The 26,729-nt window shown below is 48.0% G+C and overlaps 2 protein-coding genes and 1 non-coding gene across 4 annotated transcripts in view; 2 read left to right on the top strand and 1 right to left on the bottom strand.

Annotated features, from left to right (window-relative positions):
* LCK (LCK proto-oncogene, Src family tyrosine kinase) overlaps positions 1–3,670 on the top strand; it is a 40,308-nt gene extending 36,638 nt beyond the window's left edge. For both annotated transcript variants that reach the window (XM_073317718.1, XM_073317717.1), the window contains exons 12-13: positions 1,452–1,583; positions 1,831–3,670. In XM_073317718.1, the coding sequence (XP_073173819.1) occupies positions 1,452–1,583; positions 1,831–2,033 (335 nt within the window). In that variant the 3' untranslated portion in view covers positions 2,034–3,670. The remainder of the gene's footprint in view (positions 1–1,451; positions 1,584–1,830) is intronic.
* Positions 3,671–6,099: 2,429 nt separating this feature from the next.
* HDAC1 (histone deacetylase 1) lies at positions 6,100–26,468 on the top strand. Its single transcript, XM_073317247.2, has 14 exons — positions 6,100–6,227; positions 11,503–11,615; positions 12,153–12,270; positions 15,823–15,897; positions 17,701–17,839; positions 18,478–18,619; positions 20,320–20,412; positions 20,709–20,817; positions 21,001–21,141; positions 21,620–21,728; positions 21,852–21,982; positions 22,595–22,741; positions 24,424–24,472; positions 24,859–26,468. The coding sequence occupies exons 1-14, from the start codon at positions 6,179–6,181 to the stop codon at positions 24,884–24,886; spliced, it is 1,443 nt and encodes a 480-aa protein (XP_073173348.1). The 5' UTR covers positions 6,100–6,178; the 3' UTR covers positions 24,887–26,468.
* On the bottom strand, positions 17,079–17,150 carry TRNAQ-CUG (transfer RNA glutamine (anticodon CUG)). Its single transcript has one exon. It is a non-coding gene; the product is annotated as a tRNA-Gln (tRNA).
* Positions 26,469–26,729: the final 261 nt, after the last annotated feature.

Raw genomic sequence — 26,729 nt, 5'->3', positions numbered from 1 at the left:
CTGGACTCAGCCCCTCCTCATGTGGGATGGGGTGCGAGGAGCTCTGTGGGGCATGGGGGAGAAGGGCTAGAGGCAGCCCCTCCCAGTGTGAGAGCAGGATCTTTACAGGTTATGGGGTCACGACTGTTTTCTTCAGTAAGGGACCTACACACACATGGAGAGAACAGCCTGGTTGCCCCCTGCTCTCCAAAGCCAGCGAGAGCAGCAGGGGAAAACATTTATAACCTCTCTAGAGCGGAGGGGCTGCTCCTCCAGACATTGATTGCCCTGTAACTCACATCAGTCCTGTAGGATTAGAGCCCTCTCTGGTGGCTCATGCAGGAACAGCCAGCACTAAAAGGCCAGAGTTGGCATCTGTTCTAGGGTTGGGCAGGCTGGCTCCATCGCTCAGGTCAGTTTCAGTAACTCTGGGGCCGTGATGAGATGTGCAGATGACGCCCAAGTCTGCACATCAGCAGTCTGTGAGATGTGTCTAGGCATCTTTCTCAGTGCCAAAGCAGGTTTTTATACCCTGGGTCCTTGTGTGATTCATTGGCTCAGGCATGACCCTCTTTCCACCTCCTCCTTCCTTTCTCCGAGGATAGGCACAGCATTCGCGCTGGCTCGGGGCCACACCTTTACACTTTGTGCAGAGAAGAAGAGCGTGTCTTTCAGTTTGTTTCACTTGGTTACAAAGTCAGTCTCCATGGGTTTCCTGTGGCCTTTAGGCCTCTCAGTTTCTCCTTCCAGCTTGGGACCATCGCTGGTTCTGGATTGGCTCTGACAGTAGTGAGTGTGTGGGTCACAAACCCTGGCACGAGCCCAGTGTAGAAAGCTGGGAGCATGGAATGAGTCAGCCAGCCTGATGGAACAGTGCAGGGATCTATAGCTAGTTAGCTTGTAGTTAGTTGTCTGCAAGCTAAAATCCCGGCATAACACCTTGACAAGGGCACTGCTCAGGCATCCCCTGGATTAAAGCTTTTCTTTACTGATGGCTGGAATGGTGGCTTCTGTAGAAATGGATAAAACTGCCCATAACCTTGCATTCTGGACAAATGAGAATGGTGCTTCCAAATAATAAAACCTTGGACAGTGCCAGTGTAGAATCCAGTTAGGGGCCTTTTGCGGCGGGTCTTTGATTCCTGTGAATATTGTCAGAGATTTTCCAGGGGTGGCTGTGGGTGTTGGATCTGGGGATTCTGTGTTTCCTGCCCCAGCAGGCTGAGTGGGGATGGGAATTGAAACAACAACCAACCACTCTCCCAATTGCTGCCCCGAGCATGGGCTGCCCAAGGCATCGGGAGGCTCCCAAAAGACATTGAGTGTGCTGATACATCTCTGAGATGGGCAGTGATGGGGAAGGAAGGGGATGAGTCTAAGCAACGGGAGAAGGTGTAAGTGATGAGGGCAGGTAGGGAAGGTCCCAGGTCAGCCTTAACCTTTTATTTTTTAAATCCCCTTTCGTATTTCAGGAGCCAAGTTCCCCATTAAGTGGACAGCACCAGAAGCCATTAATTATGGGACATTCACCATCAAGTCTGATGTTTGGTCATTTGGAATCCTCCTGACTGAGATTGTCACCTACGGCCGGATCCCTTATCCAGGTCAGGACTTCACAGCGTGTGTGTGTGTACCTGTACGTACACTGTGCATAAAGTTGGAAAAATAGTAAGTCCCTCACTATCTCGGGGACACGCCCAGCTACTCCAGTCCCAGATTGGATCAGTCAGAGGTGCAGCAGGGAAGAGTGCAGGATCACAGGCTGTGGGGAAGGGCTCCCAGCCCTGTGGTATGTAAATTGCACCCTGACTTGGCTGGTTCCTAATTCAGGGCTGTGTGTTGTGACCACAGGGATGACTAATCCAGAAGTGATACAGAACTTGGAGCGCGGTTACCGAATGCCTCAGCCCGACAACTGCCCAGAGGAGCTGTATGGACTGATGATGCACTGCTGGAAGGAGAGCCCAGAGGAGCGCCCCACCTTTGAGTACATGAAGAGCGTTCTTGAGGACTTTTTCACTGCCACAGAGGGCCAGTACCAGCAGCAGCCGTGACGAGACCCTGAGCCAGGGTTGGCGGCGTCCTCACTTTGGGATGTGCAGGGGGGAATGGTCCCTGTACATTCGCTCCTCAGAGACTCAGGCCCGGGCCTTTGGATCACAGCCTAACCCTGGCAGAAACTCGTCTCTCCCCCTCACGACAGTGAAGGTGTTTACGTGTTTCTGGAGCTCACGCTCATGCAGCTGATTCTTCTTGATTCTCAGAGCACAGGTGATGTGTGTTTTGTGAGTGCTGACAAAAGAGCTGCGTGACCCAGAGGGCTGCGAGTTTTCTACCTGAGCTGCGTGTGCAGGTACACACATGCTAGAGCACCCACACAAACGCCGTGGGCACACATGTATGCCCACCGCACCGCATATGGGCTCACTCAATGCACACGTACCCGATATGTGTGTGCATCTCTGTGTGCACCCGGGCCATAAACACACAAATATTCAGCTGTGCAGATGCACACAAAGGCTTAGGCGTGTAGACACACCCACACGGTACAGACACACACGGACATGCAGTGCACACACACACAGAGCTGCACTGTAAACATTCAGACCCATATCTCTGGCAACTAAAATCCTCGTTTTGGCCCAGTACGATGCAGAAGCCAAGTTCTCTTGCAGCCCCAGGCTACGGGTAACGCTCAGAACCCACCACAAATTGCACTGGACCCAAAGAATCCCTTATCAGCACTGATCTTCCAGCATGAGAGGCTCGGAGAGCTGCAATGTGGAGCACCTCATGTCCCTGCCATCCCTACCCATGGGTTCCCAATGCAGGATTTCCCTGGTGCGTTTTCTTTCCCCAGTGAAGATGGATGGTGTATCCGTGCCAAGGGGTTCTGCCAGCCTTGTGACAGAACAGTTCACGCACAGGGCTGTGATCAAGGCACACAAATCGCTGCATTCGCCACAGCTGCTCCAAGGGGACGCAGGGCCCCCTTGTGCAATGTATCAGAGGCAAAAACCTCTTCACACCAGAGCCAGGCTGTCTCTGGGACACCACTGCCCAGGTCTATTTGTCCCAGTACCCGTGAAGCAGCCACTCTCTGCCCTGCTCGCTTGCTCATTTTCACTCTGAAACCACACGGCTGGTCTCTGACCAGTGCCTGTCGCACACAATGGGTCCCAGAACCGTTTAGAAAGTTTGGTAATGCAGTCACCCAGTTCAAACATTTTAGCCAAGGGAGAGAGGAATGACCACACAGGAGGAAAAGGAGAGGATTTCAGCCCAGACTGCAAGGGATCTGGTGAGTCACAGAGGTGTGGAGAGATGCAGAAGGCTGTTTCAACCGGCAGGAGTTGCAGAGGCAAAAGCTCTTCTGGTTTCTCTGCACTGTTGAATGTGACATTAGTGTTCTGGAAAGTCGATAGCGACAGGTTCAAACCACAACATTTAGATCCAAAAGTGGGCTCAGAATTTGACCTGGCAGGTGTTGGCTCTAGTCTGGACCCATCCCTACCATCAGGGGTTCTGCATAGTCTCACAAAAGGCTTATTTGAGAGCAACCCTCCCAAATCCCTGTTTTAGGAACGAGCCACCCTGAATAACCAGCCTGTGCAGGACTCTTTTATTTCCCATGGTACTTTAAAGCCCTGTCTTATGTTGCTCTTTGATTTTCAGTAAATAAACACCTTTGAAATGGAGCCTGCTTCCTCTACTCTGGCGGGGGTGGGGAGGGGAGCCGCTCATCCTAACTTGGCATTGTGTGTATACAGAGCTGAGGGTGGGCTACTGGCTCTCCTTCTCAGAACCTCACAGGGGAAGCCCAACAGGGAACTTGCAGGATTGGGCCCTAAGCCAGGCCCAATAGGAGGTCAGGGCACTTGGTGAGGAGGGGGATCTGAGGCAGCATTTCTCAGGGGGCAAGGGGTGCACTTGGCTTAGCTCCTGGCAGGGTGAGTACCCAGTAAGGGGGCGCTGGTATCCAGTTTCAGGATAGCTGCACCAGTAGTCCCCATTCATGGTCCACGTTAGGCTTCCAGCTCCCAGTTGTCGTGTCTCTTGGGCGGAGAGCCGTGCCTCACTCCTTCCTAACCAGGGATTTTAATGCTACACGGTCCCCTGGTTTACCATGTCAAATTCCCAGCAAGCCGGTCTGCCTAGAAAGACAGCGCCTGTGCTTTGCTTTCTCTTTAGAGGCTATGCCCAGTGTATTGCCCAGAGGTGTAAGTTACCACCCAGTTCCAGCTAAGCAAGCACATTTATTCTTAAGGTAAAAGCATTCCAGCGAAAGCACATTAAAGCAATAAAAGAACCTGCATGCATGCTAGAAAGCTTACCAGAGGTCACCCCCCAACTCCTACCTAGGACTCTGGTAGGCGTCAGTCCTTCAAAATCCACAACTGGTTTTTTCCTGTGGTTACAAGTTCATATCCAACAAAGATCCAGAACCAGAACCCAGGCTGGGCAGATCAGCTGTTTCTGTATACCACTCATGTCTTTGATCTTGGCCTTCTGCAACAGGTAATCAGCAGACACTCTCCCTCTCCTTAGGGCGTAAAAGGCTGGGGTTTTGCATAACCAGAGTTGGGGAATTTGCATTAACCTTTCCCTAGGTATTCCCAGGAAATGTATTGTCCCAACTGTCCACACTTGTCCAGCCCATTTTCAATATAGTCTTCTGAACTCCCCGGTTTCACACGTCACATTCCCCCTAGAGAGTTTACATACAGTTCTAGCCCACGATAAAACATAAACTTAATAGAACTAAGTCTTGCAAGGATATAGCAGGAACTTGTCACAACTGGCATGCGGGGGAGCAAGGGTGACACCTGTCAGGGAGTCCCTAGGTGAGGGATCTGGGTCTGTGATGTGACTAGGGCCCTATCAAATTCACGGCCATGAAAAACGTGTCAAGGACGGGGAAATCTGGTGTTTTGTGGACTTTTACCCTATATACTGTACTATAGGGGAAAAGTATACAAAAGTATACAGCGTTTCTCAAACTGGGGTCTTGACCCAAAAGGAACTACAAGGCTGTTGTGGGTGGGGCATTGCGATACTGCCAGCCTTATTTCTGCACTGCCTTCAGAGCTGGGCACCCGGACAGATGCTCTCTAGCCACCCAGCTCTGAAGGCAGCACAGATGCAAAGATGGCAGTACGGTGACTCTCCTCCCCGCAATAGCCTTGCAACCCCGCCCTTGGGTTGAGACCCCCAGTTTGAGGAAAGCTGACACAAGGGCTTTACACGTTTATACTTTGCTGTTTTAAAGTATATATTCATGCTTTGTTACAACACCGGGAAATTTAAGATTTAAATGTCTGGAACCATGCCATTCAAGATTTTTAAAATGCCATGACTGTGAAATTTACAAAAATGGATGTGGTAGGAATGGACCATGAAGGGTGAAAAATCAGGACACTCTTTTTCGGGAGCGGGGAAGGAGAGGTACAGTCGCTCTATGTAAGACAAAAAGCCCCAGTCTGGGGCAGACACATCGTGCCCCCCCACCCAGCCAGTTCCCCTGTAGGCATGGTGGCCCCAGTGCATTCTGGGACTACTGCTACCCCCCCCCCCCCATCCCATGGTAGCCCTGCCCCACCGGGCTCCAGCCAGGCCCGCGGGCGCGTCCACACTCTGGGCAGCGCACTGCGGGCCGGCACTAGCGAGGGATCCAATGGCACTGTGGGGACAGCCATGTGGCACGTGATGTCGTGGCAGCAAGTGTCAAGTGGTTTAGCCCTAAGCTGCCCAGATCACCTCTTCTGTGAGAATGGTTCAGCCCCGTCAGCCCCGAGTCCTCTCCTGGGAATAGCACATGCCTGTGTGATTTCCCCCCCATTCTCTGAGGAATGGTACTTTCCCCTTACCTCCCCCCCCCCCCCCCGGAATGGTAAACTCCTGTCTGAACATAGCCCCATTCTTCGGAAGTGGTACAGTCCTGCCAACCCGTTCCTCCTTTTTTCTCCCTTCTCTGGGAATGGTACAGTCCAGGAACACTTGCGCTCTACCTACCCTGCTAATCCTACCGCCCCGCCCTATCTGACTTCTCATTGGCTTCTCCGAGGGAAGTGGGTCCAAGCCACTCCCCGATAGGTCTGCTGCCCCGCGGGGGCGGGAGGACCTGCTCGCGGGGTGCTTGGCCCTCGGGGCGCGTTCGGTTGCGCTGCGGGAGGGTTTGGTGCGGTCGGGAGGCAGGAAAATGGCGCTGACACAGGGGACCAAGCGGAAAGTCTGTTACTACTATGACGGTGAGAGCCCCGGGCCGGTCCTCGCTGGGGGGCGGTGAAGCGAAAGCAGGAGACTTTGGGCGGGGGGGAGACAGGGGGCGCTGGGGAAGGGCCTGTGGGGGGAGGGAAGAGGAGGGGGCCCGCGGAGGGGGGTGAGGAAGAGGAGGAGGACGGGGGGCTGGAGGGGAGCCGGCGGAGGGGGGGGTGAGGAGGGGAGGGGAGCTGGAGGAGGGGAGAGGGGGCGGGAGGGGAGCCGAGCTGGAGGGGGGGTGTGGGGGGGAGCCGAGCCGGGGGGGGGCTGGAAGGGAGCCAGCGGAGGGGGGTGAGGAGGAGAGGGGGTGGGGGGTGAGGAGGAGAGGGGGTGGGGGGTGAGGAGGAGAGGGGGTGGGGGGTGAGGAGGAGGACGGGGGGCTGGAGGGGGGGGTGAGGAGGAGGACGGGGGGAGCCGGCGGAGGGGGGGTGAGGAGGAGGAGGAGGAGAGGGGGTGAGGAGGGGAGGGGGCTGGAGGGGGGTTGAGGAGGAGGAGGAGGGGAGCCGGCGGAGGGGGGGGTGAGGAGGAGGAGGAGGAGGAGGGGAGCCGGCGGAGGGGGGGGTGAGGAGGAGGAGGAGGAGGAGGGGAGCCGGCGGAGGGGGGGGGTGAGGAGGAGGAGGAGGAGGAGGAGGGGAGCCGGCGGAGGGGGGGGTGAGGAGGAGGAGGAGGAGGAGGAGGAGGGGAGCCGGCGGAGGGGGGGGTGAGGAGGAGGAGGAGGAGGAGGAGGAGGGGAGCCGGCGGAGGGGGGGGTGAGGAGGAGGAGGAGGAGGAGGAGGAGGGGAGCCGGCGGAGGGGGGGGTGAGGAGGAGGAGGAGGAGGAGGAGGGGAGCCGGCGGAGGGGGGGGGTGAGGAGGAGGAGGAGGAGGAGGAGGGGAGCCGGCGGAGGGGGGGGGTGAGGAGGAGGAGGAGGAGGAGGAGGGGAGCCGGCGGAGGGGGGGGTGAGGAGGAGGAGGAGGAGGAGGAGGGGAGCCGGCGGAGGGGGGGGTGAGGAGGAGGAGGAGGAGGAGGAGGGGAGCCGGCGGAGGGGGGGGTGAGGAGGAGGAGGAGGAGGAGGAGGGGAGCCGGCGGAGGGGGGGGTGAGGAGGAGGAGGAGGAGGAGGAGGGGAGCCGGCGGAGGGGGGGGTGAGGAGGAGGAGGAGGAGGAGGAGGGGAGCCGGCGGAGGGGGGGGTGAGGAGGAGGAGGAGGAGGAGGAGGGGAGCCGGCGGAGGGGGGGGTGAGGAGGAGGAGGAGGGGAGCCGGCGGAGGGGGGGGTGAGGAGGAGGAGGAGGAGGAGGGGAGCCGGCGGAGGGGGGGGTGAGGAGGAGGGGAGCCGGCGGAGGGGGGGGTGAGGAGGAGGGGAGCCGGCGGAGGGGGGGGTGAGGAGGAGGGGAGCCGGCGGAGGGGGGGGTGAGGAGGAGGGGAGCCGGCGGAGGAGGAGGAGGAGAGCCGGCGGAGGAGGAGGAGGAGGAGGAGGGGAGCCGGCGGAGGAGGAGGAGGGGAGCCGGCGGAGGGGGGGGGAGGAGGAGGAGGAGGAGGAGGGGAGCCGGCGGAGGGGGGGGGGGAGGAGGAGGAGGAGGAGGAGGGGAGCCGGCGGAGGAGGAGGCGGAGGGGGGGGGAGGAGGAGGAGGAGGGGGAGGGGAGCCGGCGGAGGGGGGGGAGGAGGAGGGGGAGGGGAGCCGGCGGAGGGGGGGGGAGGAGGAGGAGGGGAGCCGGCGGAGGGGGGGGAGGGGAGGAGGAGGAGGAGGAGGGGAGCCGGCGGAGGGGGGGGGAGAGGAGGAGGAGGAGGAGGAGGGGAGCCGGCGGGGGGGGGGGAGGAGGAGGAGGAGGGGAGCCGGCGGAGGGGGGGGGAGAGGAGGAGGAGGAGGAGGAGGGGAGCCGGCGGGGGGGGGGGAGGAGGAGGAGGGGGGGCTGGAGGGGAGGGGCCGGCGGGGGGGTGAGGAGGGGAGGGGCCGGAAGAGGGGTGATGAGGAAGAGGAGGAGTACGGGGGGGCTGGAGGGGAGCCGGCGGAGCGGGGGTGAGGAGGAGGGGGGGCTGGGAAAGGGCCTGCCGGGAAGGGAGGGTTGAGGAAGAGGTGGGGAAGGGCCTGTGGGGGGGGGGAAGAGGTGGGGGTGTGAGGATGAGGATGGCTGGGCACTGGGGAAGGACCTGCGGGGGAGGAAGTCCAGATGGGGTGCTGGGGAAGGGCCTGTGGGGGAGGCGGCGCTAGCGAAGGGGGCTGTTCCTTGATGCTTTTGAAAACTTTTTCGGATCTATAGTGGTAATATCAATCAGACCTTTTTCTTTCTGTCTCTCTTCAGAACAGCTGCTTGGTTTTAGTTGGGGAGGCTCTGTAGCCAGGGGTATTGCTTAACACCAGGCATATGCTTGGCTGGATTGTGAGTGTAGGTACTGGGTATGGGGGGGTGATGCTTTGTGTTTATTGAATTATTCCATGACACTTCCCCAAATGTTGGGTGTTAGCCCCTGGTGCCCTGCCCAAATTGCAACCTGGGTAATTCTGCTCTGCCTCCCTTTCTTCCCCTGTAGTTCAGTGGGGGAAATTACAGTCACATAACTGCTGTTTGCCGTTCCACACTTGCTGCTGTGTTCCTTGCCAGCAGGGTGTGTGTTTCAGTGATGGATGAAATGATCTCTTGCAGGTTGTGATCTTCCTTCATGAAAGATGTTGTGTAATCATAATGTTTATCATAATATTTTTAATCCTTGTGGCAAAATAACTATTAGACGTTTTATTGTGGGGTTAGAAGGTGCTTTTAGTGATCATTTAGGCATTTTAGTATGGTTTATTTAAGTGCTCTGCTCCATCAGCTATATATCAGGGACTTTTATCTCTTCAGTACAGTAACTTGCAACATTAGGCCCTTGTTCCAATATGAGATCTACCCCTGCATGCGCACAGTGCTAGATGTGGGTTGACCCCTGCAAAACTTGTTGCTGGATTGGGACCTTAGATTAGGCCAGTTGCCGTGATATTGCAAGTCTGACTTTCATCCTTCTAATATCCACAGCTGATCTGTGCACATTAGACGTAAAATCAAAGTATTTGTGACCTGTTAGTGCCACATTAATGCCCTGAGGTTTTGGATGCATCCTTCAGAGTTCCGGGAAATACTGGTCTCTGGTGGTGATAGTTGTGGGAATGCCGTACCTACGTCCGTGACTGTCAGATGGCGAATGAAAGCTCTGTCTGAGGGTCCACAGTGCCCCTTGGGTCTGGAGATGCACAATTTTCACACTTGTACTCATGCATGGGTCATCAGTGATAAACTAGGGCTTTGTAGTCATGGACAGAAAGGTGGTGTTTGTTTTGGTTTTGTTTTTTTTTACAGCGGATAACTAACATGCGTTAGTTTTATTGCTGTAAAATCTGAAGTGGGGAAAGGCACTTGTAGTTTTTATCACAAGGTAGCTGCAAGGTCAGAACTCTCGCTCCCCCACCGCCTGCCTATGCTTGATCTAACAGTAAAACTATAGTGCTTTGTCTCCCAATGTGTTCTTACAGCGGGATAGGTGATGCCTGTTAGTGATGATAAAACTTTTTTTTAATCGGTATATACATAGACTAGGATGCTGGTAGAGTCCAGCTTGTAATAGCATCTTTGGGTATGTCTACACAGCGCCAAAAAAAAAAAAAAAGTGGGGGTGCTCTTAATTTAGTTTAATCTGAGTTAGGTAGTTTGGGTTAAAAGAACAGTGAATGTACGGCAACTCAGGTTAGCTCAAATTCAGCCCCAGGCTCCCCGTAGGCTTTAACTTGAGCCCTTAACCCAACTTAAAAGCACAGATGCCATGTCTTCACTGCTATTTTAACCTAATTTAGCTAACCCAAATTAAGAACATGCCTTTTTTGCCGTGTAGACATACCCTAGAGGCTGCAAAGATATCCCCACTGCTTATAAAAAGAGAGCCGGTAAATAACTTTGTTTAGCAAAATAAACCTCCATATAGACTGCTCAGTTCAAATCACTTGTGAGTTGCCCACTGCATTTCATTGGAGGGTAGAAGACAAGTGACCATTCTCTCCTGGGCTGTTGTTAGTTCGGTATTCAGAAGGTGCTGGCTGCCAGATGATTACCTAGCTAGGCTCTTCGGCTTCCTCTGTGGTTCTTTCAGGCCTTGTTAATGCTTGGAATTAACCTAATTTTCAGCATTGGTATTGCTGCACCAGTACAGAGTTCTGTTGTAGACCAGGAAAGCTGCAGGCTACCCCACTTTCAAGCAGAGTTAAATTCCACCAGTGGAAACTGTGGTTTTAGAAAAGGTTTCAGTCTCTGCTGGCTGCGGGAGCAGTGCAAATTACTCGTGAATGTTGAGATCTATGACAAAACATTATGTACTCTCAACTGAGTCACCTGCCAGGCGAGGTTGGCGCTCTCACCTCCTAGGATGGTTTGAGGTTGTGAAACTAGTTAACTTTTTTTTGTGTGTGTGTGTCAATGTTGAGTGTGAGTTACCGATAGGATAGGCCTGGATGCACAGGCTGGTAAGGACGGATGAATTAAAATAATTGGGGCCATAAGATACTAGGATTTCGTTTATCTTCAAAGTGCATTGCAAGCCTTAACTGTCTTAGCATCACAACACACACACACAGCTGCCCCTGCGAGTTAGGAAACATTATTGCCATTTTACAGATGAGGAAGCCAAGGCAGAGAGTCCAAGTGATTTGTCTGAGGCTATTAGACAAGACATTGTCTGAGCTGGCGTTAGAACTTGAGAGTTCCTGGCTCCAGACCAAAACTTAGGCTATACAGTAGTTTCTCAAGGAAACGTGTACCTTCATTAAATACAGCAGTGAAAATTGACCCTAACCATATGGAGGTGACTCTAGAAGGTTTCTAATTTTGGGAGATGATGGCACTAAGGGACAGTTATGTGTAATGCCTGTCAGTGCTGTTCTTGTCCCACAGAAGCTGCAGCCTTTTCATTTTAGCTTTTGTACATGGTGGGATCTTTCCATGTATGGTACAAACTTGATTAACCAAACCTCAATGATTTGCAACAGTGTCATGTTCCTCAACATCTGTTAACTGCACTGAAAACTTCCTCGGTTTTCCAAGACCTCAATTATCCAGTCTTCCATGAGACTCTGATAGAGTTGGTATAAATCTGGGGGGGGGGGGAACATGACAAGCATACATATTGCTGTAGAAAAGAGAAAATGACAAAATAAAGGTCAGATGGGACTTAACTAGAGGTGACTCCTGTCATCTTCCTCTGCAGTGATGTTGCTCAGAGGAGAAAATGTTCTTTTCCACTATAACCAAATGCTTATCACTCTCAGGGGATGTTGGAAACTACTATTATGGCCAGGGCCATCCAATGAAACCCCACAGGATCCGAATGACCCACAACCTACTGCTGAACTACGGCCTTTACAGAAAAATGGAGATCTATGTAAGTATAGGCCCGGACATGGAGAGAGAAGTAGGAAGCTTGTATGGAGGGGGCTTGACCCGCTTCCCATGCTGTCACTATTGCAATGGAACAGGGTCTTGCAGACTCTCATGTGTTTTATTGGGAACTTCTGGAGAAGCAAGATGGAGGAAAAACAGTTGGAAAATATTCCTGGGGAATGACCAACGTCCAGGTGAAGTTAATTTAAAGAGATTGTTGAATTTAAGACTTCCACCGCTCCTGTGTTTAGCGGGGTGTTCCTTGTTTTGTTCCAAAGATCAGGTAATCTATATATAAAAATGGGAAATGTTTTTCTCCCTGTACCTTGACTATTTCCTATGCCTAGGCATATAGTAAAAAGCTCCAGTCTCCTATCATAACATTCCTCTTCCCCTTCGAAAGTAGATTTATTTTTGCTTTAATAGCACTGGCTTTAGCTGCTGCTATTCTTGAGAGTAAATTTGGGATTGGAGGCAGGCATTAGAGAGGGAGAAGGAATATATGTCAAATAAACCTTGTTTTGTTCTCTCCTTGCAGCGCCCCCACAAAGCAAATGCGGAAGAAATGACCAAGTATCATAGTGATGACTATATTAAATTTCTGAGATCTATTCGCCCTGATAACATGTCTGAGTACAGCAAGCAGATGCAGAGATGTAAGCTATGCGTATGGTGTTGCAGCTTCTAACCTGAATTGCTTTAGTCCTGAGAACCCTGGTTAGCTCTTTGAGCTCATTGTCAAAAGAGGAGGGAGAATCTTATGAAACTTTTTTTTTTCTTTTTTTTTTCCATGTTCACCTAACCAATTAGATTATTATTTTTTGTCAGACTTCTACACTGTTTTCCTCCATTGTGGTTCTGTCCCTAACACCTTTGATCTTGAGGTTGGTGGAAGCTTTCATCTTCTTTTCTAGCTTATAAATGGAACAGCGTGGACATACCTGTACAATAGGTATTCTGCATAAGCAACTTGTAACATAAGATTCTGGAGTTGTTAATAATGGGGACGTTCTGGGGACCACCTTTCCCAGATATTGGGAGGATGGGTTGTTTTTTTGAAGCAGGAGTACTGTTGTATGGTAGATATGCAGAGATCTGTGTAATATTTTCATGATCTGGGAACACCAGTGTCACTATTTCCTATTGCAATAGGGGATATGTTGTTGGTAACTGTGTTCCTTTTGGGGCTATTTCTAGAGATCTGAGAATTCATTCCTTACGAGTATAAAATATTCTGTGATATTTATCAGTCAGCATCAAGAAATCTGGCTGCTTAAATTCCAGCTTCACAATCTGTTCTGTTCTGACCAAGATTTAGATCCTGCAAGCCCTGAATTCAAATGGACTTCAGCTGAAGTTCTGTGCACTGAGAGCTTTCAGGACCAGGCCCTCTGTGCTGAAAGTGGTGTTAGTTTCCATTCTGATGTCGTACCTGACAGGCAACTTCATCTGTATTATGCAGGATGTTGGACTAAATGACTAAAGTTCTTTCTGGCCTTAGAATATCCTCAGATGCATAGATTTCCCACCACCCTCCATGTGGAAAAAATCTTTTGCAGCTTTCATGTTATAGAAATCTTAAATACCTTTTCAGACTTTCTGCAGCTCTGTGCTAACATTTTTCAACAATTAATAGATAATGAACTATAGTTTCTGGCTGATTTGGACAAATACAATTGCTAGGAGTTCCCTAAAACACTATATTGGTTGTGTGCACTCTCTTCATTCCTGAAATCTGTAGAATTGTTGGCCCATGGGGCTTATTTTTATGAAGTGTGTATGTAATCCCCTGTTGAAAGATTTATGGTCTAGAGGGTGAATTATATGCAGTTTTAAACTATTGTGAGCCAAAATGCACACAGTATTTAGGCACATGAGTGCAACGACTAAAGGAATGAGTAATATGTGTAATGTGTACCAAAGTACTTCCTGGGGTAAATAATATGCCTTAACATACTAAAGTACATATTTACACAAACCTAACTGCTTACCGCTGAGACTGGAATGGTTCATAAACCCCCACACTGGTCTCCCTCTGGTCAGCTTGGCATTTTCTGTACTGTACTTCCAAGGAAGGGTTTTACTTTAAGGAAATTAAATGTGAAAATTTTTCAGTACATATGGAGGTGAGACAAAAGCCAATTCACAATTCAGTCCAATGTCCCCTCCTTAACAGGGCTTGCAAAATATGTCCACCACCACCTAGTCAGAGGACTAATCCTATGAGCCAGAAATAGAGATTAAAGATGGAGGTGATGGGGCCCCACCACCCAAGTGCAAGGCCAGTCCCTGGTGAAGAGCCTAGTCTCCTTTCTGTTCTTAGCTGTTGAGAAAGGAGTGGGTGCTGGGATTTCCATAGGGGTGCTATCCTGGGGACTCCCATCTTTGATAAGAGTGGCAGAATGGCCTAATGGGTAGGGCACTGGACTGGGACACCTGTGTTCTATTCCTGGCTCTGCCACTGGTTTGCTGGGTGACCTCGGGCAAGTCACTTTGCCACTCTGTGCCTCAGTTTTCCCATCTATACAATGGAGATAATGATACTGACCCCCTTTGTAAAGTGTTCTGAGGTCTTTTGAGGAAAAGTGCCATATAAGAGCTAGGTAGTATTATATTGGGCTCTGACTAGTGGGCTTATCATACATATGAAGCTCTTGACCTTGCTCTAGCTGTTGGAAATGAGAGAGAACTTTTTCTATTCCCCGTCCAGAGCCACATATTGCTGTAAAAGGCTTGATCTCCTGGCTGCTTTGAAGGGCTTTGCGAGAAAAGGTCTCCATATGAATGAATAACTCCACCATTTGCTTCTGCTTATACAGAGGGTCATATCTTTGCCAAGCAGAAGCAGAGTCACACTGTCAAATATTGTCCTTTTTGCTGCAGCCCACAAGGTTCTGAATGGTAGCAATGATGCTAAACGGTCTCTCTAATCTCAGTCCATCGATACACTCTGTCTGAAGACTCAAGAAGATTATACTGCAGCCATAAGGGCTAGAAATTTAATTTGTTGCAATGGGAAGCTTACATTCTGCAGCAACTGATAACAGACCTCCCCACTTGCTGGGAATAGATTCCCACACATCTCTGATGAGGGAACTATTCAACCACTGCTACTTACCATACCCCACTGGAACAGTTGTACAAATTGGAACACTTAATTTGGACTTTCCTGATTTGTACAGTCCATAAGAAATTAGTTCCATTTAAATCTGGAAACTACTTAAACTTTCTCATTCATCTGTTCGGTCTCCAAACATGATTTTTCGCTAGCCTTTTTGGAGGCGAGGAATTGAATGAAGGCAGCATTTCTCATGCTGGGAAGATTCAGGCTTGACTGGTCCTGCCTCTAAGTACAAAGGGAAAAGTTCTGCTCAATTTTGTTACACCATACAGATTTTTGTAAAAACAGGTTTTGCAAAACATAGGCCCAATGAAACTTTTAAAAAATCATGTAAACATTTCTAATAGAAAAAATTATATGGAAATAAATGATTTCCCTGCAGTGTTTCCAACCCAAACATGCTTCAGGTTTGAGAACCTAGAAGACAAATTGGTGTTTTTTTTTTTTAATCCAAGATATGAAATGCGCAAAGTAAATGAACAGCTTACCTCATGAGAATCAAACTGAACTTTTGAAATGTTCAGTCTTGATAATCTAAGGTGATGTTAGTAACACTGAAGGAGACCTGTTTGCAACATGTGATTTTTAAATTAATAGTGTCACGACTCACTTTCTAACACAATTGACTGACAATTGGGTTTTATTATAGTTTATTCCACTAGGTGGTGCAACTCTTGTGTAGATCCACAGTGCATGTGAAATGCTGGTTTCATTCTTTAGTGTCTCTCAAAGAGCAGCGGTGGACTTGTACTTATAGCATCTCTCTGTACCAACAGAGAGCTTTTACAACCTTAAGTGCAGGTTCTGTCATTTCCTGCAAGCTGTCACAGTGATGGCAGTGGGCTGAGCAAAGACTGAAGGGAAGGTTGCAACAACTGATGACTGATACAATGACGTCTTTAGTGAAGGGATGAGTGTCTACTTCTCACTGAACATTTTATTTATTATATACATGTAAATTACATAAACAAGGCTAAGATATTTGATGCTCTATTGAGTCTGTTTATGACCTTAAGTTAGATTTACATCATAAACTTTGCCTCTTGTATGCAGGCTTGTCATGCAAACATTTTCTTTCTTTTTCAAGTCAATGTTGGGGAAGATTGCCCGGTGTTTGATGGGTTGTTTGAATTTTGTCAGCTGTCTGCAGGAGGCTCTGTTGGTAAGCACAAGAATCCTAGATGCTTTCTCTTTTTAGGAGAATGTCCATAATGTCGCTCTGTCAGAAAAGAAATGTGATGTTAGAGACGTTTCTAGATTCCTTAAAATAACTGGGCTGACATGTTGTGATCATTCTCAAGTCCCGATGCATTGGAATGAGATTGGTCGGTGGTTGAGAATGCTTTATGACTATATGTAAGGTCTGGCTCTTCAATATGAGCCATATTCTCTCATCCAAAGATCACTTAAGTGGTCATGTTGAGGAATTTCTGCGTATGGAATAAGAAAAGGAGTACTTGTGGCACCTTAGAGACTAACCAATTTATTTGAGCATAAGCTTTCGTGAGCTACAGCTCACTTCATCGGATGCTCACGAAAGCTTATGCTCAAATAAATTGGTTAGTCTCTAAGGTGCCACAAGTACTCCTTTTCTTTTTGCGAATACAGACTAACACGGCTGCTACTCTGAAACCTGTGTATGGAATGAAAGCCTCGTGAATGACTTTGTTTCAATAAAGCTAGCTATCTTTGTTGTTGAAACCTTGGTTTATTTAAAGATATCTTGCTTTTTATAAAAACTTGTTCCAGGGCTGTGTAACCTCAGCCTCAGAGCAGGTGTTTTGTTTTACAAAATGAAATCCACTGGTCTCTTTTTTTGATAAGAAGGAAAAACAAAAGCAGGAAGATTTCAATAAACTCTCTAAAATCTGTATCATTTAAAATAAAATGGCATCCTTATTAGTGAGTTTTTGCCATAGAGTAATGCAGCATTGAGAGACTTTTACTGTGCACATGCTTAAAAGCTTTGAGGCTTACTACAGACTGATAGATATCCTTATTTTCTGAAATATAAAGTCTGACTACACTCAAAAACTAAAAAGATAAACATATGCTTGTCCAGCTGACAGATACATCTGAAGTAGCTATTCCAGTCTCTTATCACTAAGGCTCTGACCCTACAAAAGGATTCATCTGTGTTGACCCTTAGACCCATGCAAAGTTGCACTGAAGTCTGTGAACATAAGAACGGCCATACTGGGTCAGACCAAAGGTCCACCTAGCCCAGTATCCTGTCTTTGTATAGTGGTCAATGCCAGGTGCCCCTGAAGGAATGAACAGAACAGGTAATCACCAAGTGATCCATCCTCTGTTGCCCATTCCCAGCTTCTGGCAAAAAATTCTAGATTCCACTGAGATTTGAACTCAGATTACTGGATTCAGAGTCCAGAGTGCTAACCATTACACCATGGAACCATCTGAACCAAACGGAACCACATAGTGGAATTGTGTGCAAGCTGTAAGGTTTGTGGGGGATCCCTTTGCCTAGTTATCTATACAAAGGACTAAACAAAGCTAACTGTGTGTGTGAGATAAAGCTATCCATGAAAGGTTTATCTTTAGGAAACTGATAAATAAAACTAAACTGTACTTTAACTGTGACTCAAGCTAGCAAGAGCTAGCGGGCTGTGGACCTGTTTTCAAACCAGGCTCCCCATTTATGTTCTGAACTACTGGTGTGAAACGGGACCAAGACTGTACTGCAAAAATAGATGCTTAATTGGTTTACATTACTGTAGTATCTCTGTAGAAGAGAGATCAGTGTAGTGTCCCCCCTTAGCTGAGAGTCTTCTGCCTTACCGGTTTGTATGAGAAATCCAGTGTTTAAATCTTTGATATTTGTATTGTTATACACACACACAGGCATATGGAATGACACACGTGACCCCACAGGGCAGGCGGCCTCTGTGTGTTAGGGCTCCATTCTGTCTTTCATGCTAACGTTCTGCAATTCTTCTCCCTGCAGCCAGCGCTGTGAAGCTGAACAAGCAACAGACAGATATTGCTGTGAATTGGGCAGGAGGCCTTCACCACGCCAAGAAATCGGAGGCTTCTGGCTTCTGTTATGTCAACGACATTGTGTTAGCCATCTTGGAGCTATTAAAGTATGTGCAGTACTTCTTATCCATTTTGTTTGTCTGTTCTGATGCATTTTGAGTCCTTACCACTTTCTTCCCAATTTGCTCTTTTTTGTTACCTTGTTAGCTGTGTCTTTTCTTGGGAGGGCTTAATCAGACATCTTTTTTGGATACAGTGCCCTCTCTTCAGCAGGGGTTGCTGTACTTATGGTATGATGCAGTAGATGAAAGGCCTGGAGGCATTGCATGATCACTCTTTGGTGCTTCTTCCTTGGCGCACAAAAGTGGCACTCCTGTAACGTGTCGTGATTGTTACCATCCTGGCAGCTTTTGTCATGAGGCAGCTCCAAGTAGGAGGCTTGGAGGTAAAATGTGCAAGTCACGGGTTGAGTTTGTGTAAACTGAATTGATCAGCGATCAGGTGCTGCAGCAAGAGCCACTTCGGTTTCCTTGGTGATTCTGTTCCGCTGCCGACCAGTTCAAGGCAAATGTCCGTGCTCTGCATCGGTTTTGCTTAGAGACTCCAAGAGAGAGAGACAGCAAGTTGGTAACCATACAGCCTAGGGGTTAGCACCACAGTCTTTGCTCTCCTCTCATTTACTCTGCTGGTGAAGACCGTTTCCATTCTGAAGAAATGCAGCATTTTGACTCCCTTCTGATTCTAGGTACCACCAGAGGGTGCTGTATATTGACATTGATATTCACCATGGAGATGGCGTGGAGGAAGCCTTTTACACCACAGACCGTGTCATGACTGCATCCTTTCATAAGTACGGAGAATACTTCCCAGGAACAGGGGATCTGCGGGTGAGAATGGAGGCTTAGTAGAAACTTCCCCTAGAATTTGATTTGTTCCATCTATTCACTGTCCAACTAATTTCACTAAAACGCTGTTTCTGTGTTCACTGGTTTAGATGGACTCTCTCAAAATAGCAGCCTTTGTTTAATGGGAAATGTGTGTGACAGTTAACTTTTGTTCTTTGAGCGGGTGCTTAGTCTTATATAGTAACAATGCCCAGACATCAGATGTCAGTTACTCTACAGCTTCATAGTGTGGGACTCTGAACATCTTGGTGGGCCATATTTATTGGCAGACTGACTTCCATGTTCCCCTGGTGGCCCTATTGCTTTGATCTCACAAGTTATACATGGTCTGGTCATGCCAGTACTTGAATGGGAGACCGACAAAGGAGCACCTTGTGCTGCGGAAGTGATACTGATGGTGGCATTCCTCCCTCTGAGTTGGTGCTGAGCCTAATGGCCCGTGCTGGGAAATGGTTATCTGGAGGTGCTGTGTCTCAAATGAGAGACAACTGGGGTCCTGCCTGCTTATGGTCATTGACAATGCCGTGCTCTTCTCAAGAGGTAGGGATGTTAACCCTAGGGTCATGGTCTGATGCCAGTTAGGGTAATGGCGTTCTGACCTAAATTCCCCCTTGAGTTTTAGGTGGGTGTAGTGTTGTCACTGCCTGTCCTAAGTTATGCGGTGATATGTACTTGTAGCTAGCTGCCACATTTGATCCTACAAGCGGCCACGCTGCAGCAGTGAGTGAAATGATTTTTTTTTCTCAAATGCTTTGGTGTGGTGGTGTGCTCTGTAGATAGAAGATATTTAATTGTTTTTAAAAAGCAAAACTAGACTCTTCCAAGATTCCTCTGTCAATACTGCAGGCTCAGGCTGGTATCGGACCGTGGCCTGATTCACATTTGGCTCTGTACGTCATTGCCAACAGTGTGGAGTCTGGAACAGGAATCTTGATGGCCAGTTTTCCCCTGTCCTTGATGCAGGAAAGAATAAAATCTGGCTTTTCTGCAGCGCTACTGGATCTGCACGATGCACAGTTTTTACTAGCAGAATGTGCAACTGAGAACTCACAGGCCCAGAGTGAGACAGTAGATGTCACTAGGGATTGTTCCTTCCCATGTATCATATCACAGCAAGATGCTCTTCATGTCTGTTCCTGGGATTGAACTTTCTCGGGCAAGCAGTAAAGTATTCTCAGTAGAGCATCCTTGCTTGTGGAACCTGTTTCCTTTAAATCTGCTATTGGCTTGTAACTGGGGGCAATACAAAGCCCACCTGTTTGGACTTTTTAATGACCTTCTCAATGAGGCCCAAGTTACATAGACCTTGTGACTCCAGTTTGACTCAGTTGAATGTTTGACTAGATGCTGAGGCAAGGGCTGTTGTTTCAGTAGAATTCCAAGGTGCTGTTTTACCCCCTATCTTGACTCTAACCTCGCATTACTCTCCGTTAGCTACGTTATGTCTAGATTGATTAGTTGAATGCAAAGGCCAAATGTACCCACTTACTCCACAGCTAATCCTCTGTTGAAGTCACTGGAATCGTTCTCATTTATGCCAAGACTGAATTTGTCCCCAAGTGCCTTGGCTTGGATTCTGATAAACCTGGTGGAATCCCAGACTTTCCTTTTCTGCGTTGGCACGTGTATGTTGGTGTTTGTTCTCTGGTGACCCTGTGGTCTTTCCTGTCTCACTCTAATAGGATATTGGTGCAGGCAAAGGCAAGTATTATGCTGTCAACTATCCTCTCCGGGATGGAATTGACGATGAATCCTATGAGGCGATATTTAAGCCGGTAAGCTTTTTTCTGAGTGAGTCTGGTATGCTGCTTTGTCTTTTTCTAGTGACGCTCTGATGAGGGGAGCTGCAATCCTGTGCTGTAAGATTCCCTAGTGTTTATTTCTACTTGACAATTACAGCCAGTCACTTGCAGATTCTTACCTGTGAGAGCTTCAATGTCACCAATACGGGAGGGAGGCAACAGCCATTGAGGCATCAGGGAATATCTCCATGTCAGCTGCTGACATGGATTTCATTGTGTTGCTATGGCATCGTCCCACGGGAGTGTGTAACAACGGATTTCTTGTCCAGGTGATATCTAAAGTGATGGAGACGTTCCAGCCTAGTGCAGTTGCCTTACAGTGTGGATCGGATTCTCTGTCAGGGGACAGATTGGGCTGTTTTAATCTGACCATCAAAGGTAAGAGCACACTGCTTCTAGCAAAGCAGTCAAACCAGGGGGGTGGCCTTGAGGAAAGCTCAGACATGTAAAATACAGTATCTGTGGTGGCACCTGTGTGGTTGATGTAATCACTGTGTTGAAAAGCTTACTGTCCAGTTACCTAGTGAGGCTGTGAACTTTCTCCTGTTCCCTGTGCTGCAGGTCATGCCAAGTGTGTGGAGTTCGTAAAGAGTTTTAACTTGCCTATGCTGATGCTAGGAGGGGGTGGCTACACAATCCGCAACGTGGCTAGATGCTGGACTTATGAGACTGCTGTGGCTTTGGACACGGAAATTCCAAATGGTAAGGCTATCGTGTGTTGTATTGAGAGGATGGGTGTCTAGTAATAGAGCTTGGGGGAAATTAAATTGCTCTGAGTAGGTGTAGGAGACCTGTGAAGTACCCTGAACACTTCACTAGCTGCTGACTTTTATTGCGTTTGAGTTCTCTGAGCTGCCGCTGCATATGTGGGGTGTTCTAGTCCTCTAGTACCTCCTGAGAAACCGTTTTTCCCCTACACCACACAATGGTTGGGGTGTCCTGCCATCTCATTGAAACTAAAAGGCCTGTTGTGGGCACCATGGGGTTAAAGCAGCGAATAGTCTTTGGCCCCACTGTCACAAAGTTATGTTTTTCTGAGCATCCCAGGAGAGCTCCAGTCACCCCCAAAAGGAAATGTTCCATTTATTCTCATAGCACATTGAAGCTCATGTGATATTTGCTATTTCGATACCAGACCTGTAACCAATCAAGGTTATTCTGTGTTCTAATCTTTGTGCAGAGCTTCCATATAATGACTATTTTGAATACTTTGGACCAGACTTTAAGCTCCACATCAGTCCTTCGAACATGACCAACCAGAACACCAATGAGTATCTTGAGAAGATTAAGTAAGTGTTGTCTGTTACTCCTAGTGAGATTGGTCCCTTACACTGGGGGCTTGTTTCTGATGATGCTTTTTAGATCACCAGCGTGTGGGGTTTTTGGTTTGTTTGTTTTTTTGCTGGTTGTAGGCAGCGGCTATTTGAGAATCTACGCATGCTCCCTCATGCCCCTGGTGTCCAGATGCAGCCAATTCCTGAGGATGCTGTGCAGGAGGACAGCGGAGATGAAGATGAAGAGGATCCTGACAAACGCATTTCAAGTAGGTGCCCAGCTGTGGGCATAGGTTGCCTTGCGTGATCACGGAGCTGCTGAACCTTCCGTTGGTGACGCAGTGCTATTGCTAGATAACTTCCTTAACAAAAGAATCTACATTTTAATATTAGAGCTCGAACGATTGCCAAAGCCTCCTGGGGGGAAATGACTGACAAAACACTGGAAGTTGTAACATCCGTTTATGCTGCCAGAAGACAGGCTCCCGCTGTTCTAGCAAAAGTCGCCCATTAGTTGTGAAAACACTAGCTTATATCCAGACTGTCTTATGCCCTTTGGGTCTGGAGTCAGGTTTTCCCAGTGTGAAGTTAGTTAACCTGTTTGTGCTGGCAGCTCTAGACATCCTGCTGTAAACTTAATCCAAGGCGCATATACGTGTTACACTGAGAGATCTCCGAAACTGACCTTGGCTGCTGCAGGTAGTTGGCTAAGCTGTGACTCCAGTAGGATTGTTGTATTTCTGCACAGTAGTAAAGTTTCTTGGCACTGTAGAGCATTCCATGTGTGCACATGTACCTTCCTAAATATGTTTACTGCCTTACGGACCCCTGGGAAAAAGACTCCAGTGTGACTGAGGTAGCTTCTCCCTCTTTGCTCTCAGTGCGCTCTGCTGACAAGAGAATAGCCTGTGATGAAGAATTCTCAGACTCTGAAGATGAAGGGGAAGGTGGTCGCAAAAATGTTGCCAATTTTAAGAAGTCAAAGCGTGTAAAAGCAGAAGATGATAAGGAGGAGGAGGAGAAGAAAGGTAGGTGTAAAACTGGAACTAGCAGTATGTCGGACTGCTCCCAAGAGCCGGTCCTATATGCAGGACTCTGTAATGTGAGGGATGAATAAAGCTGTGTCTGTTGCAGAAGTTAACGTTTCTGCGGTTCATCTTCTAGATTGCTGACAATTGATATGTGGGAGTGAGAGAGATGACGTTTGAACCACTCCACTATCAATGGGAACCTTGAAGGAGCTGCCAAATTTTAAACCCGGGTTGCATGGCAGGCTAATAGAGAACAGGAGTTTAGTAGAAACACCCCAGTGACACATGGGACTGACCACAGTGCTTAACGCATCTGGAAAGAGCGTGTTGGTGTGGGGGGTCTCATAATCTGGGGCAGCTGCTTTGATAAGACAGTGCTTCAAGTGCAACCTGGCTTAATTAAAACAAACGACAACAAATGTTGCCAGGTTTGTGACCTCTTCTAACCGTCCCCACCCTCGCATTTTAAGCACTGACTGACTTGTGTACTCTCCATGAGTGCTCTAATTTCACCCAGGCTGGGGAATTTTCTTCTTTTCCAAGGCGAAAAAGACTCTACTCTCAGATTCTGGTTTTAGGTGGGTTTACCAAGGTCAGCTCTGGTCTGACAACTGTTAAATTCTGTCCTTGTGTCACCATCCCAACAATTACCACTAAGATGGAAAACCAAAGTATTCCTTGGGCTTTGAGACAATGTCTGATACTTCTGTGCTATTGCCCTCATCGTTCTGCTCCAACTGGCCTAATAATGATCATCCCTCTGCTAAAGCTTCAGTGTGAGGCTTTAGGTATTTTGGGAAGGGGAGGAATAAACATCTGAGTTGTCTGGTTCCTTGGGGTTATGGGCTTCGTAACCCCAAACTCCTTCAGAATACCATAGTGTCTAGCCACTTGCCTAATTACCTTTGCACTGGCTTGCCGCAGTGGGGCCCTCCGAGTGTCTCTATTTCATCAACAAGGCATTGGCGACAGTTCTCTTCATTGGTAGAGTGAGTGTAGAGCTGTGAATCAGTGGCTAATCTATCTTTAACAAACCACAGGCCACATGTCAGCAAATGCAGCCTGAGCCACTGACCGTTCTAACCTGTTCCAAAGATAAATACGCATGTAACACGCTTAGAATGATGTGACTGTTAGGGGACTCCTCAGAACAACTACATAAAGGCTACAACCTGAGCTGTATCATTGCGGGCTCCCTGAGATCTGGTATAATCCAGCCTGTTGCCAGATTTGCAAAAATCTTTTGTCACTGCCACCCAAAAACATTCTGCAGCTTAGTTGACCTCAAACACAAGCTGTCTGAGTCTCTGCTGGTCTGGTCTGTTGTTGTTGCTGGGACAACTGCTGTACTTACTGTGAAGATTTATGACTCTGATTGGAGGACAATAGAAAACAGAGCTTCAGGGTGCCACAAGTGGCTCAAAACAGGTTGCTGCACCAGACTATGGCTTCAAATGTGGATACCTGAAGGGTTCCCCGGTTTCCAAACTCTGCCCCACACATACAGAGTAGCTGGCATTATCTGTTCGCTTTTCTAAGGTAACTTTGAAAATGACTGCCTCACCAGTGATTTCTAATGTAATCGGACCTCCCTGACCGGTGTCTGATTCTGCCAGGTGGGGCTGGTGAGTGTTTGCTATTTCTCTGCCTCTTTGCTATTTGGGGTTTTTCTTTTCTAGATGAGAAAGAAGAGGAAAAAGCCAAAGAGGAGAAAGCAGAACCCAAAGGGTGAGACCTACTTCTGCCTTATGGATGTTCCCCTCCCCACTTTAGGATGCAATGTGACTTAGGTGCCTGCGAGTTGAGCAGGATGGTTTTCTAGGTGCTCCCTGTAGGTGCCTGTATCTGAGTTTCTCCATCTGTAAATTATAGATAATACCCAAGGCCCTCTTTTGGTAAAGCACTTTGAGGTCCTTGGATGAAAGGTGCTAGAGAAGTGCTTAAAAATATGTTGCATTGTGTGGAAGATAAGGGCAGATGTTAGTGCATTTGTTAGGACAGGACCTAAGGGTAAAGTCTTTAACATGCTACTCCACTATTTTGCTACACTTGATCACAATTTAATTCTTCCTTGTCAGTTGCTTAACCCACGCTCTCCACTCTTGGCTCTACAGGGTAAAGGAAGAGACTAAATCGGCCTAGGATGACTGCAGCTGGACAATACCTTTCATTACATAGTTATAAGTTTGCTTCTCTGGTAGCCTCCCATTCCACAGGATTTATATTTTATATGTTTCTGTATATATTTCTATATAAATATATAAATGACTTAAGAACTGTAAATTATTCCTTGCTGCATTCCGTGGAGAGCAGATGGGGAGGATTCTGAGTAGACAGACCTGCACTACTCAGAATTAGTGACAGGGAAGTTTCACTCTTGCCTTCCACTGCCTCTTTGGTGTGTTTTTTTTTTTTTAAATCATTTTCCTCCCCTCTACCTTCTCTTTGAAATAACCCCTTGGAGAATATGGATTTTTTTAATTTTGTTTTTAAAGTAGAAATAGTGTCTGACTTTCAGGTCAGGTGGAAATATGGCCATGAAACTTTGTGGGAGAACTTTGAGTTCCCACCTTATGCCTGTGAGAGAAACTGCTCCTATGGTCTTTGGTCCAATTACACCATAGTAAGTAACTGCAAGCTGATGCCAGTTCTCAGGGTCAAATAGTGCAGTTCTTGAATACAGTTGGCTATATGCAGTGGATTTGTGGAAGGAGTTGAGGCAGTTTGAAAGTAAATATGTAAAGTTCCCTGGTGTATCAGCCCAAGGTGCCCTGCTCTAAGGTATAGATCTGTATAGCACAAAATGAAAACTACCAGGTAGCTGGTGTTTTTAAATAAAACTTTCTAAAGTGGATCCTTTTAAGTGAAGTTAGTGTGGCAGCATTATACATCTCATACAAGAGAGAAGGGCTCAAAGGAATATTTTTCTTCATATACCAAAATCCCTATGTGGGGGGGGAAATGCATTACTGCCCATTGTCCTCCTGCTTTTTCCCCATTCAGCTACCCGTGATCACATAATATGCATTCTGAGTGCTGATCTAGGTCCTAGACTGAAACCACTACAGAAATCCCAAGTCAGCTAAAGACCAGACTGCAAAGAGCCTGGCTGAAACCGCTTGTCAATTTGGCACTTGCTGAAAATTCTCATCTGATGTGAAGCACAAATGTTTTTGGATAGGACCTTTCTCCTTGTTGTCCAGGCCAGTAACTGTGGGGAACCCTTTGAACCTGCAACTTAAGCTGCTGTCTTCGTAATGGAACAGCAGCACTCCCTAACTGTCGCTTGAGATCAGAACTGGCCTTTACCTTGCATCTCACTTCTCATGACTAATCATTGGATGAGCTTTCTGTGAAATACTTCACTGAGCTCCAGCCTCCCAGAAGTTCTGCAGGCAGCTTTCACTTGCTGTTTTCTCAGGGGGATACCTCTGTCCACTAGCATATCTGTACCTCCCACTGAGCGCTGCTGATGGGTTCAACTCCAGTAATGCTGCTAACTTAGGTTTATTTTTAAATGTTTTATTTTTTTAAGTACTCTTCTTTTCCACCATGTCTAGTCTCTTGAAGCTGACTGCGGCTCCTCCTGCTTTTTTACATTTTTGTGAAGTGAGAGAGATCACTGTATCTGTGTGTCTGGGGGGGGGAAATATATTGTGGTTTTTTAAAAGATGCTTTTTATTTTGAATTTTGAAAATCTTTGTAATAAAAATGACATTTCTAAGGTGGTGTGAATTGTTACTCTTTGTGGTCAAGGGAGGGAGGGGGTCTACTTGTTTTGTTGATCACAAAATAGCGTAGATCACCGTTGAAAAACGTAGCCATTGAAATTAGAGGCTTTGGGTGATTGCTTAGTGTGTCCTCTACTCCTATTGGTAAGAAAACTGACCTGTATTCATCTTTTGAAGCCAATGTATTTATAGCAGGACTGAATTTACTGATGCTTACTTTTGCTCATTTCATTTACAGGCCTCTGTAAGGGCCT

This window comes from Lepidochelys kempii, chromosome 19 (assembly GCF_965140285.1).
Source record: "Lepidochelys kempii isolate rLepKem1 chromosome 19, rLepKem1.hap1, whole genome shotgun sequence".
Taxonomy (NCBI): domain Eukaryota; kingdom Metazoa; phylum Chordata; order Testudines; family Cheloniidae; genus Lepidochelys; species Lepidochelys kempii.
Note: the sequence above shows the minus strand (reverse complement) of the source record. Positions and strands in the feature narration are given on the sequence as shown.